This window comes from Lingula anatina, chromosome 6, assembly GCF_051362555.1.
Source record: "Lingula anatina isolate TDL-2025a chromosome 6, LinAna3.0, whole genome shotgun sequence".
NCBI lineage: Eukaryota > Metazoa > Brachiopoda > Lingulata > Lingulida > Lingulidae > Lingula > Lingula anatina.
In genome coordinates, this window is record NC_141772.1 from 21,995,260 (window position 1) to 22,008,159 (window position 12,900).

The 12,900-nt window shown below is 36.4% G+C and overlaps 1 protein-coding gene across 1 annotated transcript; it reads left to right on the forward strand.

Moving 5' to 3' along the window:
- Nucleotides 1–4,014: 4,014 nt before the first annotated feature.
- LOC147761357 (uncharacterized) lies at nucleotides 4,015–10,558 on the forward strand. Its single transcript, XM_087015666.1, has 2 exons — nucleotides 4,015–4,841; nucleotides 4,950–10,558. Exons 1-2 carry the CDS (start codon nucleotides 4,717–4,719, stop codon nucleotides 6,361–6,363), a joined length of 1,539 nt encoding a protein of 512 aa, XP_086871792.1. The 5' UTR covers nucleotides 4,015–4,716; the 3' UTR covers nucleotides 6,364–10,558.
- Nucleotides 10,559–12,900: the final 2,342 nt, after the last annotated feature.

A 12,900-nucleotide genomic window follows, 5' to 3' on the forward strand; every position in this document is an offset into this window, starting at 1 on the left:
TGTCCATCATTACGAGTTCAAACGTGTTCACTAAACGTGTCCTTGGCTGCCTCTATTATGGTCTCCAATATTTGAGGTTTAAAACTTTGAGAGGCTACCAAAAAACGTACGTAAACTGAATGTTAGAAAGAAATGCATTTCAATTATTTAAAATTCTATTATATTTGCTATAATATATTCTCAGATTTTTTAAAGAACACAAATGTTTTGCTGCGTGATTACCTTTAGGATGCTTAAGAATAATACTACAATATTTATGGCGTTCTCTGCCTCATGTTTTCAAGGCAGTTACATTCGTGGGTGATTGTGTGCATGTGGTGGTGTTGGGGGGGGGGGGTGCTCACTCACTGCCATGATTGTGCGCTTTTTATTCCGTTTCAAGTTAGTATAAGCTCTTATTTTCATATGGACGCGTTTATTCCCGTGAATTTCTTAAATGTCCACTGGACTGGTATGGTCACGCGTTTTGTGCAAGTAGTAGAAATGGATTATATATATTTTTTTTTCAAACACACATTATGGTCAGTTGCGTCTTAGTTTAAATGCAGTCAAACAGGCAAATAGGCTTTAATTACGAAAATATTGCGCGTTTATTAATAAACTTTGTTTATTTTAGATCTGCTGATTCGAAAAAATATTAACACGGGGCTGTTTTAGAGATGTACGTGCTGCATACCTTGTTGGTATTTATACCTAGGCTTTCACAAGCTGTATATCCCATATCATTCAGATAATGTTCAAGTGTTGTTTTGCTACATGATGACAACTTAGCATCCCAATTGTATTGCTTTAGGAGCGTACAGTGAAGGGAATATCATGAAAACCCAGTGATCTGACCAAAGACATTGTAGAGATCCAGTATAACTACGTAGTAGGCCTATAAGTAAGCCTATGCATACCAGTGCAGTTTACTGTTACACAACGCCGTTCTACCTTGGGCAAAATTAAAGGCTAAAATCCCCGTTTCAATTTACCACTTCAAGGGAAAGATTCAGAACAGCGCCCTGGCCTGAATTTTGATCTTACAAACTGACCTCGGAAACCACAAAATTTTCTTTCATGCCCGAAATATGTGATTTTACATACTCGATCCCCACCATTAAAGGTGCCACCGACCCTCACATTGACTGCCTCTCTTGTTATAGAGCACAATTCAAATTAATTTAAAAGAGACAAACCTAGCTGTTATTACAGAATCGGGATTCTTTATCATAGATTTTGTCTCGACTCCAGGGACGTCTCAATTTCTTTTTCGCCCTATATATATATCTTATTAAGTTGAATGGCCTTTATCGCAGCATCTTAATTTAAGTTCATTAAAAACCACAAATCAAAGGAATTGTGTGTACGCGCCGTAATGTACATGATCTTTGGATGGTTATTTTAAGTAATCCGATGTTGATAATTTCGAATCCTATACATTCTAGTACATATGCGTACATGGAAAGCATCAAAACAGATTAAAGGCATTTTCGCGTCGATCATTATACCGTTTTATTTGCATCTCATCTGTAGCGAACATTTGTTGCCAGATTAACGAAGCACCGCGCAATTATGTAAGAGAACCACGAAAATAGAGCACCCGCGCCAGACACGGGCATTTAATTTTGGTTGGTCCGTAAAGGGCTTGTATTCGATCGGAGGCAGAGTTGTGAATCAATCTACAGTATATTATTTTCTGTTTATATAAAAGTTACCTAAGTCTCGCATAACGCTATCTCAAAATTGGTCCATTTATGACCCTTTAAAACACCGCTGCAGATGTAGACACTCCAACCCAAATAATTGAGTTCGATGTGAGAAAACTTTCAACAAAAAGTGAAAATGTGAGCCACATATATTTAGATTAATATCGGAATAAATATATGACACGTTCCATTACTTTCACTGGTTTATGCCATTGTACCCTCTAACTGGGAAAGCAGTCAGCAGTTATTAAAAGTAATATGAAACATTAATAAAAACGTTATGCAAAACGTGAGCGGTTATGATAAGTTAATTTACGCTCTAATCTTTCATATGAAAAGAAAAATGATTATTTATTACAAGAGTTCAGGGTGGGAAGAGGAGCATAAGGGCATAACAACTATTATGTTATGAAATAAGTCAAGTTGAGCCTTTCTACTGATATACTTTATCGTGTTTCGTGCCTATCTAGCTTAGTCGGTTAAGAAGATATATACCCCCCCCCCCCCCCCCCCCCCCCCCGCCCGCCCGCCCACACTTATTTCAACCTGTAAGATTGGAAAGTCGGTAGTCTGGCTCGGGCAATAAAATCTCACTATCTCCACATCTGGTTTCTATCAAGCGCGTTCAGAGCTTCAGAGCTTAGGACAAACATATTGCTCCTTGGGCCAGGAAATCTGGAGAAGGGAAGTAGAGGAACATGTCTTCTCAATAATGAAAGCTATATATTTTTGGTAATTTCCTTTGTAACATTTACAAACACTAAAAATATCCTTTCTCGAATTAATATCATGTTCACACATTTCTGTAAATATCCTGAATTAAAATACTAATGTTAAATGTCAGAGACTTTGATTTATGACGAGAGAGAGAGAGAGAGAGAGGTAAAGACAATCTGTAAATGTCCCGAACTAGAGGAGAGTGTTATAAACTGAACACATCTTGGCTACAACCCGTAGACAGTTAGCCCGCAGAGTGGTTTAGTTATTATGATCAACATACTTGTTTATATTTTTATTAATATCAAACAATTTTACTGTTTGCAGCTATACCTGTTTGGAACATGTACTCTGCGCCATATAATAGCATTGGTGCAAAGTGGTGATATTGTAAAATCCTGCAATAAAATTTTCTTCAAATATCAAATTTTATTAGATGGTTGAATGATAATGATACTGAATTGTTGTAAAGACATGAAGGAAGCAGGGTGACCATATATGCTCGGAAAATTGTCGGAGAGGGAAATTTCTCCAGTTTGTTCACTGCCCTGTGAAGCCATATTTTGTGGCCTGAGATGCCGTATCCGTTACTTCGTGACCTGACCTGTCAAAAGCACGTCCGCGCACTCTTTTCATCTTTTGATTCTTCCACATTAATCAAGATACGGAGTATCAATTACAAGTGACCCCCGGGGGGGGGGGGGGGGCATGAAGGGAATAAATAATTATATGTAGTATCCTTGTGACAGAAGGTTACTCTGCAATGTATATCTTTCAATTTATGCTGTGAAATAATAGCCAGCTAGTCCGTTGATCTGGCAAATCAACCAAATGACCGTTAGTTGAGTTGCTTAACTGCAAGTAATTAATCCCCTCCCCTCCCCCCGAACGTCAAACTGGCAGGTTTCCAAATGAAGACTATACCGCAGAAAAAGTTTGGGGCCCAAAAGAGAGTCAGCCAAGTACACGTTTGGGGAACACGTTTGAACACGTCATGATAGACATTTACAGGTGTAGGACCAGAACAGAGCCTCTGGTAAACAGTTTAGAACCAAGGGACCGAACTTGATTTGAGGACCAGAAGAGAGGCTTTACATACGTCGGTCTTAACTTAGTCGTAAATTTACGCCTGCCAGCTAGGTGGTGTAAGTCGGTCGTAGCTCGTTTTCCACTATGGCTAGGCTGGCACAGAGAGTTTGATGACAATTATCGTAGTTAACGTAGAAAATGTGGGTTGTTGTTTGTTTGTTTCTTACACAAAACTTCCGTCTGTATAGCTTGGTATTTTAAGAAACGAATTATATATACGTGTATGTGTTTGTGTGTGTGTGTAGCTATGTACATGTATATGCATGTGTTCATTTAAATCTTACCACTCATGTAGGTACGTCTTGGCTCTCAGCAGTACGGTTTCTTTAATTCTTTTCACAATTTTTGACAAACCATAACCAACCATAGTCATTTTTTTCTTTACATTTTATATCATTCATATTTTACTATAATATATAAACATAGAGACTAAGGCTTAAAATATCAACATTTTAAGGCTCATATAATATGTATTTGGTCTCTTGTATTTCTCAATCTCCAAGATGTAAGCTCTATGTTAAGGGCTCTCTGAAAACTTTTAATTTAATGCCTAAACCAGAAGAATAACTTCATATAAACTAACATAAGAAGGAATCTCAAGATCCCAGGATCTGTAAGTGGACTAAATTAAGGAAGGTAACAGGACAGAAAAACAGTTCTTTGAAGTTTTTTGAATACACAAAGAAACCCTCATTGGAGCACACATCAAAGATGGAGGACACAACAAAGATGGAGGATCACTACACATTACTTGGGATCACACCTGAAGCTACACCGGAGGTGATAACACAAGCTTTCTCTACTAAGGCAAGTACAGTGAAAGATCTCAACACACCTGAAAATCAAAAACTTTTACAATCATATAGTATAGCCTATTCAACTCTAGTAAACCAAACATCCAGGATTACCTATGACAGGGAGAATGGAATTGTCACAAACTATGATTACACTGATGAGTACTTTGGTCCAATGATTGAATCTACCATCCACAACAGTCGCTGTGCCACTATCAAAATCAGCTCTGTAAGTCTAGTGAAAAGATGGCTAGAAGTTTGTAGGCAGTACCACAAACCCGACACAGAGGTAGAGGTTAACAATGGCACTGGAACTCAACTGAAATTCATCTATAATAGCACATCAGGTGCCAAACTTGGGACAGTATCTTTAACCCTGTACCACACTGCAAAGTCAAAAAAAAATACATATTCAAGGGGATGCTTATATGCTTTGGTTGGCAAATGACTATCCCAAAATGGCGATGATCGTCTCATCACCAAAGAAATTACAGCCTCCCAGTATCCTTGAACCCAGCAAACAAACGGCCAAAAATGACCACATAGAGGAAAGGTACCCTCTACCAGGGCGACTGATAGATTTTTACGGATATTCACAGATATGTGATCTGTGAATATCCGTAAAAATCTATCAGTCGCCCTGGTAGAGGGTAGAGGAAAGGGTGGAGATAGAAAACAGCCAGACTGAAGTAAAACAGAGAAGTGCACATCAAACTCCAAAGGGTTTCAAGACAAAGGGGAATTCTAATATGAAAGAGAAGAAAACAGATCGTGATATGAGTAAAATTCAAGAAACACTACAAGCAGAGGAAAACCAGTACTCTGAAATTATATTCAGGACAGCAGATGCAAAAAGACAGGAAGCTAAGACTAACAGCACAATAACAGAGGAAGTGGAGCAAATTAAAGGATCATTAACAGAGCAAATGGAAACATTGTCTGCACTCTCAACACAAATTCTCAAACTAACAGAGACAGTGAACAAGATACATTCTAAGCTCCTACCCACAAAACAAACAATGCATGTAGGAACTCAATATGAAGAGCTGAATACGTGTGAAATAGGAACACAATGGGAGCATCCTCATATCACCCCCACAGAACTTGAGAACAATGACAATAGAAACATGACTGAAACCATCTCTGATAACCCCATACTTGCTATGCAATTATCTCCAGACAATAACCTGGACACTGCACCACCCCCACAGGTCGCTATCCTGACACCATCAACAATTGCTGTGGAGACTATACAACCCACATCAAACCCAACATCTGAAGAAAGGAGAAATGCTAAACAACCTACTTCAAGGGAAAAGCCATCAGTAAAAATTACAAGGGAAAATACATGCCCACCTGTTACAAACACTGAACATGAAACTGGATTAATGACACTCGCGGAATCATCCCAGAACCCACCTGTGCTACCTGAGGAGAAAGAGTTGACACAAGAGAGAGTAACCTTGAACACAGCAAGTTATGAAAATGTAGTCATAACAAGCTCCATTGGGAAAGGTTTGTCTGCCAATAGACTCTTTCCACACTCTAAAAGTAAATGCTTCGTACTGAGTGGCAGAAAAATTAATGATGCAGCGGAATTAATCGGAGAAAAAGATTTTGGCACACCTAAGTCAATCACACTTATTATTGGATCAAATAACATTAGCGAGGGACAACATCCGCAAACTGTTGTAGACGAAACAATGGCGCTCATAAACAACATTGAGAAGAAGTATCAAGAGACTCAAATTATCATCAGCAAAATCCTACCAAGATGGGGAAATCGCGGCTTCAATAGGTCTGCGGTACATATCAACCGTCAGGTACAATATCTTTGTCATTCACATGCCAATGTCCACTACATGGACAATGACAACATAACTGATAGGAGAGACCTATTTGCATGGGATGGCATTCACCTCACCCCGCATGGGACCAGTACACTGGCAAGAAATATTAAGGATGCAACAGGACAGCTAAACCCCCGCACCACACCTAGACATGGCCACAGCCCCAGTGCTACCCACAGTCACCAGCATCGCCAGCACCATAGGAACCACCGCAAATGGAATTAAACACCTAATCAGTGGAATTCCCCCAAGGAAAAGGGTAACTCTATCGAGAACGAATTGAAACTACTACATGAGTGTTTAAGCAAACTGGAAGCTAAAATCTGCTAAACGTCAAACTTATGAACACTAGTGTAATATGGAACTGATTAAACTAATAACAACCAAGTAAGTGTCACTTATACAGAAAGAAAAGCTGAAATGTAAGTACCTATGCTCCCTCTTACAGTAACAATCAGTTTCTTAATGATGAAAATGTCAGATCATTAAAGGAAAAAGCATTGTAAATTATAAAGTATAAAATTAGTCTTGGAAATACATATCGGACAGAGATATATTAATGAATGAGTGTGTAGAAGCACAGACATGTCACATGGAACAAAATCAAGAAAAACTATTAAGAATATTATACTTAGTTTGGAAGAGTAACGGTTTAATAGTTATATATTGCATTGTTAGAAGTTAAAAGTTATAGTTTATATGTATATGTATAGCATTATGGTTAGGCATTAAATTTACTTTTCTTGAGTCAATATACCAATTACAATATGTTACGTATAGGCATGCGGAATGTTAGGGGACTTGCTAAAAAATTAAGTGATGATAATTTCATTTCAACAGTTCAAAGCTTTGACATATTTGTTTGCGTAGAAACCTTCAGCACTGTAAGATCTAAAATAGCTTTACCTGGTGGCACCCATGGCCACACTGAGCAACTCAGAAAGAAAAAGAGAGTTAAAGGCAGACCCTCTGGGGGTATAGTAGTATATTACAGAAAAGAATTCATAAAGGGAATCAAAGTGCTTAGAAGCAAGAGTGAAAATCTGTTGTAGATTAAACTAGCAGGTGAACACTTTGGTTTAGAGGATGATTTATTCCTATGTGCAGTTTATATTAAACCGGGCAATGGCCCCTCAGATGAAGAAACCCTAGAAATACTTGAAGATGAAATTGCAACTCACCAATCATATGGGTCAATTTGCTTAATTGGAGATTTCAATGCAAGAACGGGGACACTACCTGATTTCATCAAAGATGATACCATGTTTGGAATTCAAATGACTGATAGTTATCCTAAAAACAGATTTTCACAAAAGAGAAATAACGTTGATACAATAGTTAACTCGCAAGGAAAGGCCTTACTTGAATTATGTAGAAGTAGTAACTTAAGGATACTCAATGGTAGAACTAAAGGCAACTCTCTCGGATATCCAACTTGCTATAATATACATGGGTGCAGTACAGTTGATTATGCAATCACAAACGATGGACTGATTAGCAAAATTATGTATCTTACAGTATTACCTATTGACTATTTATCAGATCACTGTCTGTTAGACCTTGCAATCCACACCACCGGTATGAAAGAATCATCTCCAACCCAATCATTACAAAATTTCAAAGATCTTTACATCTGGGAAACAGATTCAACTGAGAAATTTTTAAAAGCTCTTGAAAGTGAGGACAGCTTAAAACAAATCAGTCTAGCACAAAACAAATACTTCCCCTCATCTAAAGAAGGATTAAAAAGTGCCTGTGATAAATTAACAAATATAATTGAAAATGCTGCAAACTTGTCTTTGCGTAAAAAAGTCAATAACATAAGCATGAGATCAAATAAACAAACAAAAAGAATAAAAAAAAACAACCATGGTTTGACAGCATGTGTTCTGAAGTCAGAAGAAATATAAAACACCTTGGTAAACTACTACAAAAAAATCCACACAATAACTACATCTCGCAAACCTACCACCTAGCTACAAAGAAATATAAACAACTAGTAAAGCAAAGAAAGAATGAGTACAAAAATGCCATCCTAGACAGACTACTAGTATCTGAAAAAAAAAAAAAAAACAATCCTAAAGAGTTCTGGCAGACACTTAAAAAACTAAAGGATAGAGAAGAAAATAACAACATAATTAGTCCTGAGACTTGGCAACTACACTTCCAACAACTTTGTGGAACCCCCCCTACTGATGATCACCGAATAGATAAGGAAATAAGTGAATATGAGAAAAAAGAAGGAGACCCTGTCCTTAATAACTCCATAAGCATTAGAGAGGTAAAAACAGCTATAAAAAAAATTGAAAAATGGAAAAGCGGCTGGTGAGGACTCTATCAGAAATGAAATGTTGAAAAGTGGTTCAATATATTTAGTGGGACTAATAACAAAAATATTCAATTTAGCAATGAACACATCTGAAACTCCTGATGTGTGGAATCTGGGTATAATACTGCCGCTATATAAATCTGGAGAACGAACCGACCCATCAAATTACAGAGGTCTTTGCATCACCAGCTGTCTTGGAAAGCTTTTTAACTGCATATTGACTAACAGACTCACGCTATTTTTAGAGTCCAATCAGAAATTAAGCGAGGAACAAGCTGGGTTTAGACCTGGTTACCGCACGACTGACCATATATTTACCTTAAAGTCAATTATAAACAAACATATGAATCAAAACAAACGTGTATTTGCCTGTTTCGTCGACCTGCGAAAAGCTTTTGACACAGTCTGGCATAAGGGTCTTATGCTGAAATTACTGAAAGTAGGTGTCAGAGGCAAAATTTACGAGTTGATAAAGTATATGTACAGCAACACAAGACTAGGCGTGTCAGTTAATTGTGGCTACACCCAAACATTCATATCTAAAATAGGTATAAGACAAGGTGATAACCTTAGCCCAGTCCTATTCAACATCTTCATTGATGACTTAAAAAGTGAACTCTACACAAACAATAGTGCAAAGGAAGTTGAAGGGTTAAAACACATTTTATATGCAGATGACCTAGTCTTGCTATCACAGTCGAAAGAAGGACTTCAAATTCTTCTTAACAACCTTGAAAATTACTGTAAGCAGTGGAAACTAAAAGTTAATGAAAACAAATAAAAAATAATAGTGTTCAACAAGTCTGGTAGAATTGAACCACACACCTTCTCTATAAATAGCAGACCAATAGAAATAGTCAAACAATACTCATACCTCGGGATAGTCTTTACTAACACAGGATCATTAAAACATTCAATTGAAAACCTCAAGCAAAAAGCCCTGAAAGCCATGTTTACTCTAAAGGGAATACTAGCATCGCAAGAAATTTCATCACCCATGCTTATCATGAATCTTTTCGACAAGATGATTAAACCCATTCTCTTATATGGATGTGAAATCTGGGCCCAAGAAATCTTCACAGAGAAAAAAATATCATTAAATAAAATAAACAAAATGCCCTTTGAACAAATACATTTAAAGATGTGTAAATGGGCACTTGGTGTGAGAAGGTCAGCTAGCAATAATGCCTGCCGTGCAGAACTTGGGCGCCTCCCATTATACTTGGACATTGTCAAATTGGTATCAAGATACAGTCAAAGGCTGAATAACCTTCCAGAGCAAAGAATTGTCAAGCAAGCATACAATAGAGAACAAGCAAAAAGGGAAAAAAACTGGTTTTGGGCAATGTCAAACTTGGCTACTTTTTGGGGATTAAATCACTCAAATTCAACCCTAACTGTCAATAAAATTCACAATAACCAAAATCTAGAAAGTGACATAACCCTCAAAATAAAATCAGATTTTTGGGAAGAGTTACACAGAGAGGAAAATAATAAGCTGAGGACATACAGGAAAATTAAACATCAATATGAACCCGAACCATACTTAAAAATGAATATTTCACGCACCCACAAAAAACTTTTGGCAAAAATGCGAATTAGTGACCATGACCTGGAAATTGAAAAAGGGCGGCATACAAACCTAAAAACACAACTTTCAGACCGAAAATGCCCCCATTGTAATGAGATAGAAGATGAAATACATTTTTTCCTAAAATGCGCCCATCACAAAATTGAAAGGAAATTGCTGTTTGAATGCATACCAGAGGTAAACTTGCAAGGTCTAACAGACGAGGTCAAACAGCTTGACATCATTCTAAACCCACCCACTGAACAGAGTGCAATTGCAGTAGGGAATTTTGTAAGTAAAATTATGAAAAAACGTAATTAACTAGAAGTGCACAAATGATTTCATGCATCTCACCTGGATATTAAGAGAATGTATATTGTGTAACATTATATAAGTATAATTTTTTTCTCTTTCATTTACTTACTATCCTTACTATCTTTCCATATGTATAATGTATTGTAGCTAGAGAGCCTCTAAATGTAAAAACATTTCAGTGCTCAATAAATTATTATTATTATTATTGAACTAAATGATACCTCATGGTGTAATCATAGATAAAAAGGTCATGAAATTGTCGGCACTGTTGTAAAATTATAAAAAGAAAGCAATGCTGGCGTTTTTGCGTTATTTTCAGACTCAAAAGTTTCAATAACAAATGTGAAGGTGTTCAAACCCATTAAACGAATGGAATTTTATAGAATGATGACATAAATAAACACAAAAGGAGCATTTCAGAGACGGAGAAATTCATAAGTTACATTATTCCATTTTGATTTAGTAATAAGAACGTTAAAATACGTTAACTTTGCTGTTGCCTTGGATATATAGCAATAAAATCGTAAACATATTCTGAATCAAAATATTATTATAGTATGCTGTTGTAAATGAGAAAAACGCATTGGAGGCAGTACGTATTTCTATTAATGGATCTGAACACCTTCACATTTGTTATTGAAACTTTTGAGTCTGAAAATAATGCAAAAATGTGAAAAAAATAATACATCAGTGCTCTAATGTTACTTATATTTTCATTTGTTTGTACTTATTTAAATTCTAATCTTTTGAACAATAAAGTGAAAACATGTGTATCTTTAAATTACGCCATACTCACCTCCAAGGGAAAAAAACAACCTCTTCCCCAATTTGGTATCATCACCTCTGACATGAGTCAAGCGCCGAATATTTATGGGTAAATCTTCGAAGGACGCGTCCAACAATATAGGAATGAAGGTGTCTTCGCTCGTCTCTGCAGCCTTATGCAGCGCCATATCTTTTTCATGCTGGCACCAAGAACTCGTAAGAAAGTCTTTTGAAAGAAAACAGATAACGTAGGTACACTTTTCAAGGGCTTCTTCGATACAAGACACCGTTGTTGTACCTGGGCGGAAATCTTTTTTTGAGTAGCAGCAGCTGACTCCCCTTTTCTCCAATGTGTCCCTGACACTTTCCACAAATTCAGCATCAACATTACTGTGGGCCAAAAATGCATCATACATGTCTTTATAAAGAACGGATCTGGAATGATAAATGTCATTTCTTTATAATGGTGCTCGTAATGTAATTCGATAGTGTATAGCCTGATCATATAAGCTTTAGGTAAAGTAAGGTAAAAATTTAAAAAAAAATCGATAATAAGAATTTTAATACAAATATTTATATAATAAAACAAAGAAAATTAAAAAATACCGTTCAACAACAAAATACATATTAATATACAAATGAGAAATAATTAAATAAATGAATGAAAAATGATTAAATGAATGAAATAAATTGAAATTTGTCAATTCAGTTATAGAACATTAATAAAAATATCAATATTATTACATATTAATAAATAAGGTTAATTCATACAATACAATCTAAATAATTATAAGAATAACTAGAGGATCAGAGTGGTGATACCGCCTCCGGGTATTGTACCACCAGCTGGAGTAAGCGCATTCATATGGAAAACAAAAAAAGGGACACCACCTCCAGTGTTGTGCTTGACAAGCTCTACAAAATGCAGTAAACAAGAGTTCTCAATTTCTTTGTAGAACATTATAATTTATAACAAATTCGTGGAGAAAAGTAAAAGGTCAAATACACCAGCGCCTCACTGGTGGTACAATAAATATTTAATTGATTTTCACTGATTTTCAATGTGTGAAATATTGCTTTTCCTTTTATATTAATCAATGGGTTTGTTTTTTATATTTGTTTTCATGCCAGTTCAAAACTACGAACAAAAGAGGCAGTCAAACATTGAAATAAACAACCTACCTATCAATCGCATCTTTTCTCTATTGTTATTGTACATGTACTTATTGAAAAAGAGGGGAAGATCAATTGCCATTCAAGCGGACAAAGACCGGGTTACATACAAAATTTGCTCTATTGTCCTGAATAGAATTCCAATCATATGGGCCGAATATAGCAAGGAATCGCTATTTTCATAGGATTTAGCTTACTCCCGTTTTGTTGTATTGCACTCCTCCAAAGAACTGTCAGCATTGCTGGAATATTTTGTTGGTGTGGTGTCATAAGATGAAGACATGACTATCTTTGGTGTGGTGTCATCAGATGAAGATGTAACTATCTCACTCAGGAAGGGAGTGCCCTCATTCGTGGTAATACCGTCGTCCTCCATTCTGAAAAAAATAAACCTACGCTTAAATATATTGTGTCAACAGTGAAGTGGGCATTTTTGGCTTACTCGATTTTTGGATTTTTGAGTACCTTATAGCTTACAATAGAGTGTGTCAACAAAGAAGACCACATTTCTTTTTCTTTATTGGGCAACTCCTTCCAAAGAATGAGAAGTGTGGGTGAGGAGTAAGGCATTTATATATTAAATAAGAACTTATATTCACCCTCCCGGCTC

Bases quoted from the DNA above. Each gene is read 5' to 3' on its own strand.
- LOC147761357 (XM_087015666.1), top strand. From the start codon at position 4,717: ATGCTTTGGTTGGCAAATGACTATCCCAAAATGGCGATGATCGTCTCA. The intron at 4,842-4,949 runs GTACCCTCTACC...GGTAGAGGAAAG, and splicing joins AATGACCACATAGAGGAAAG to GGTGGAGATAGAAAACAGCC.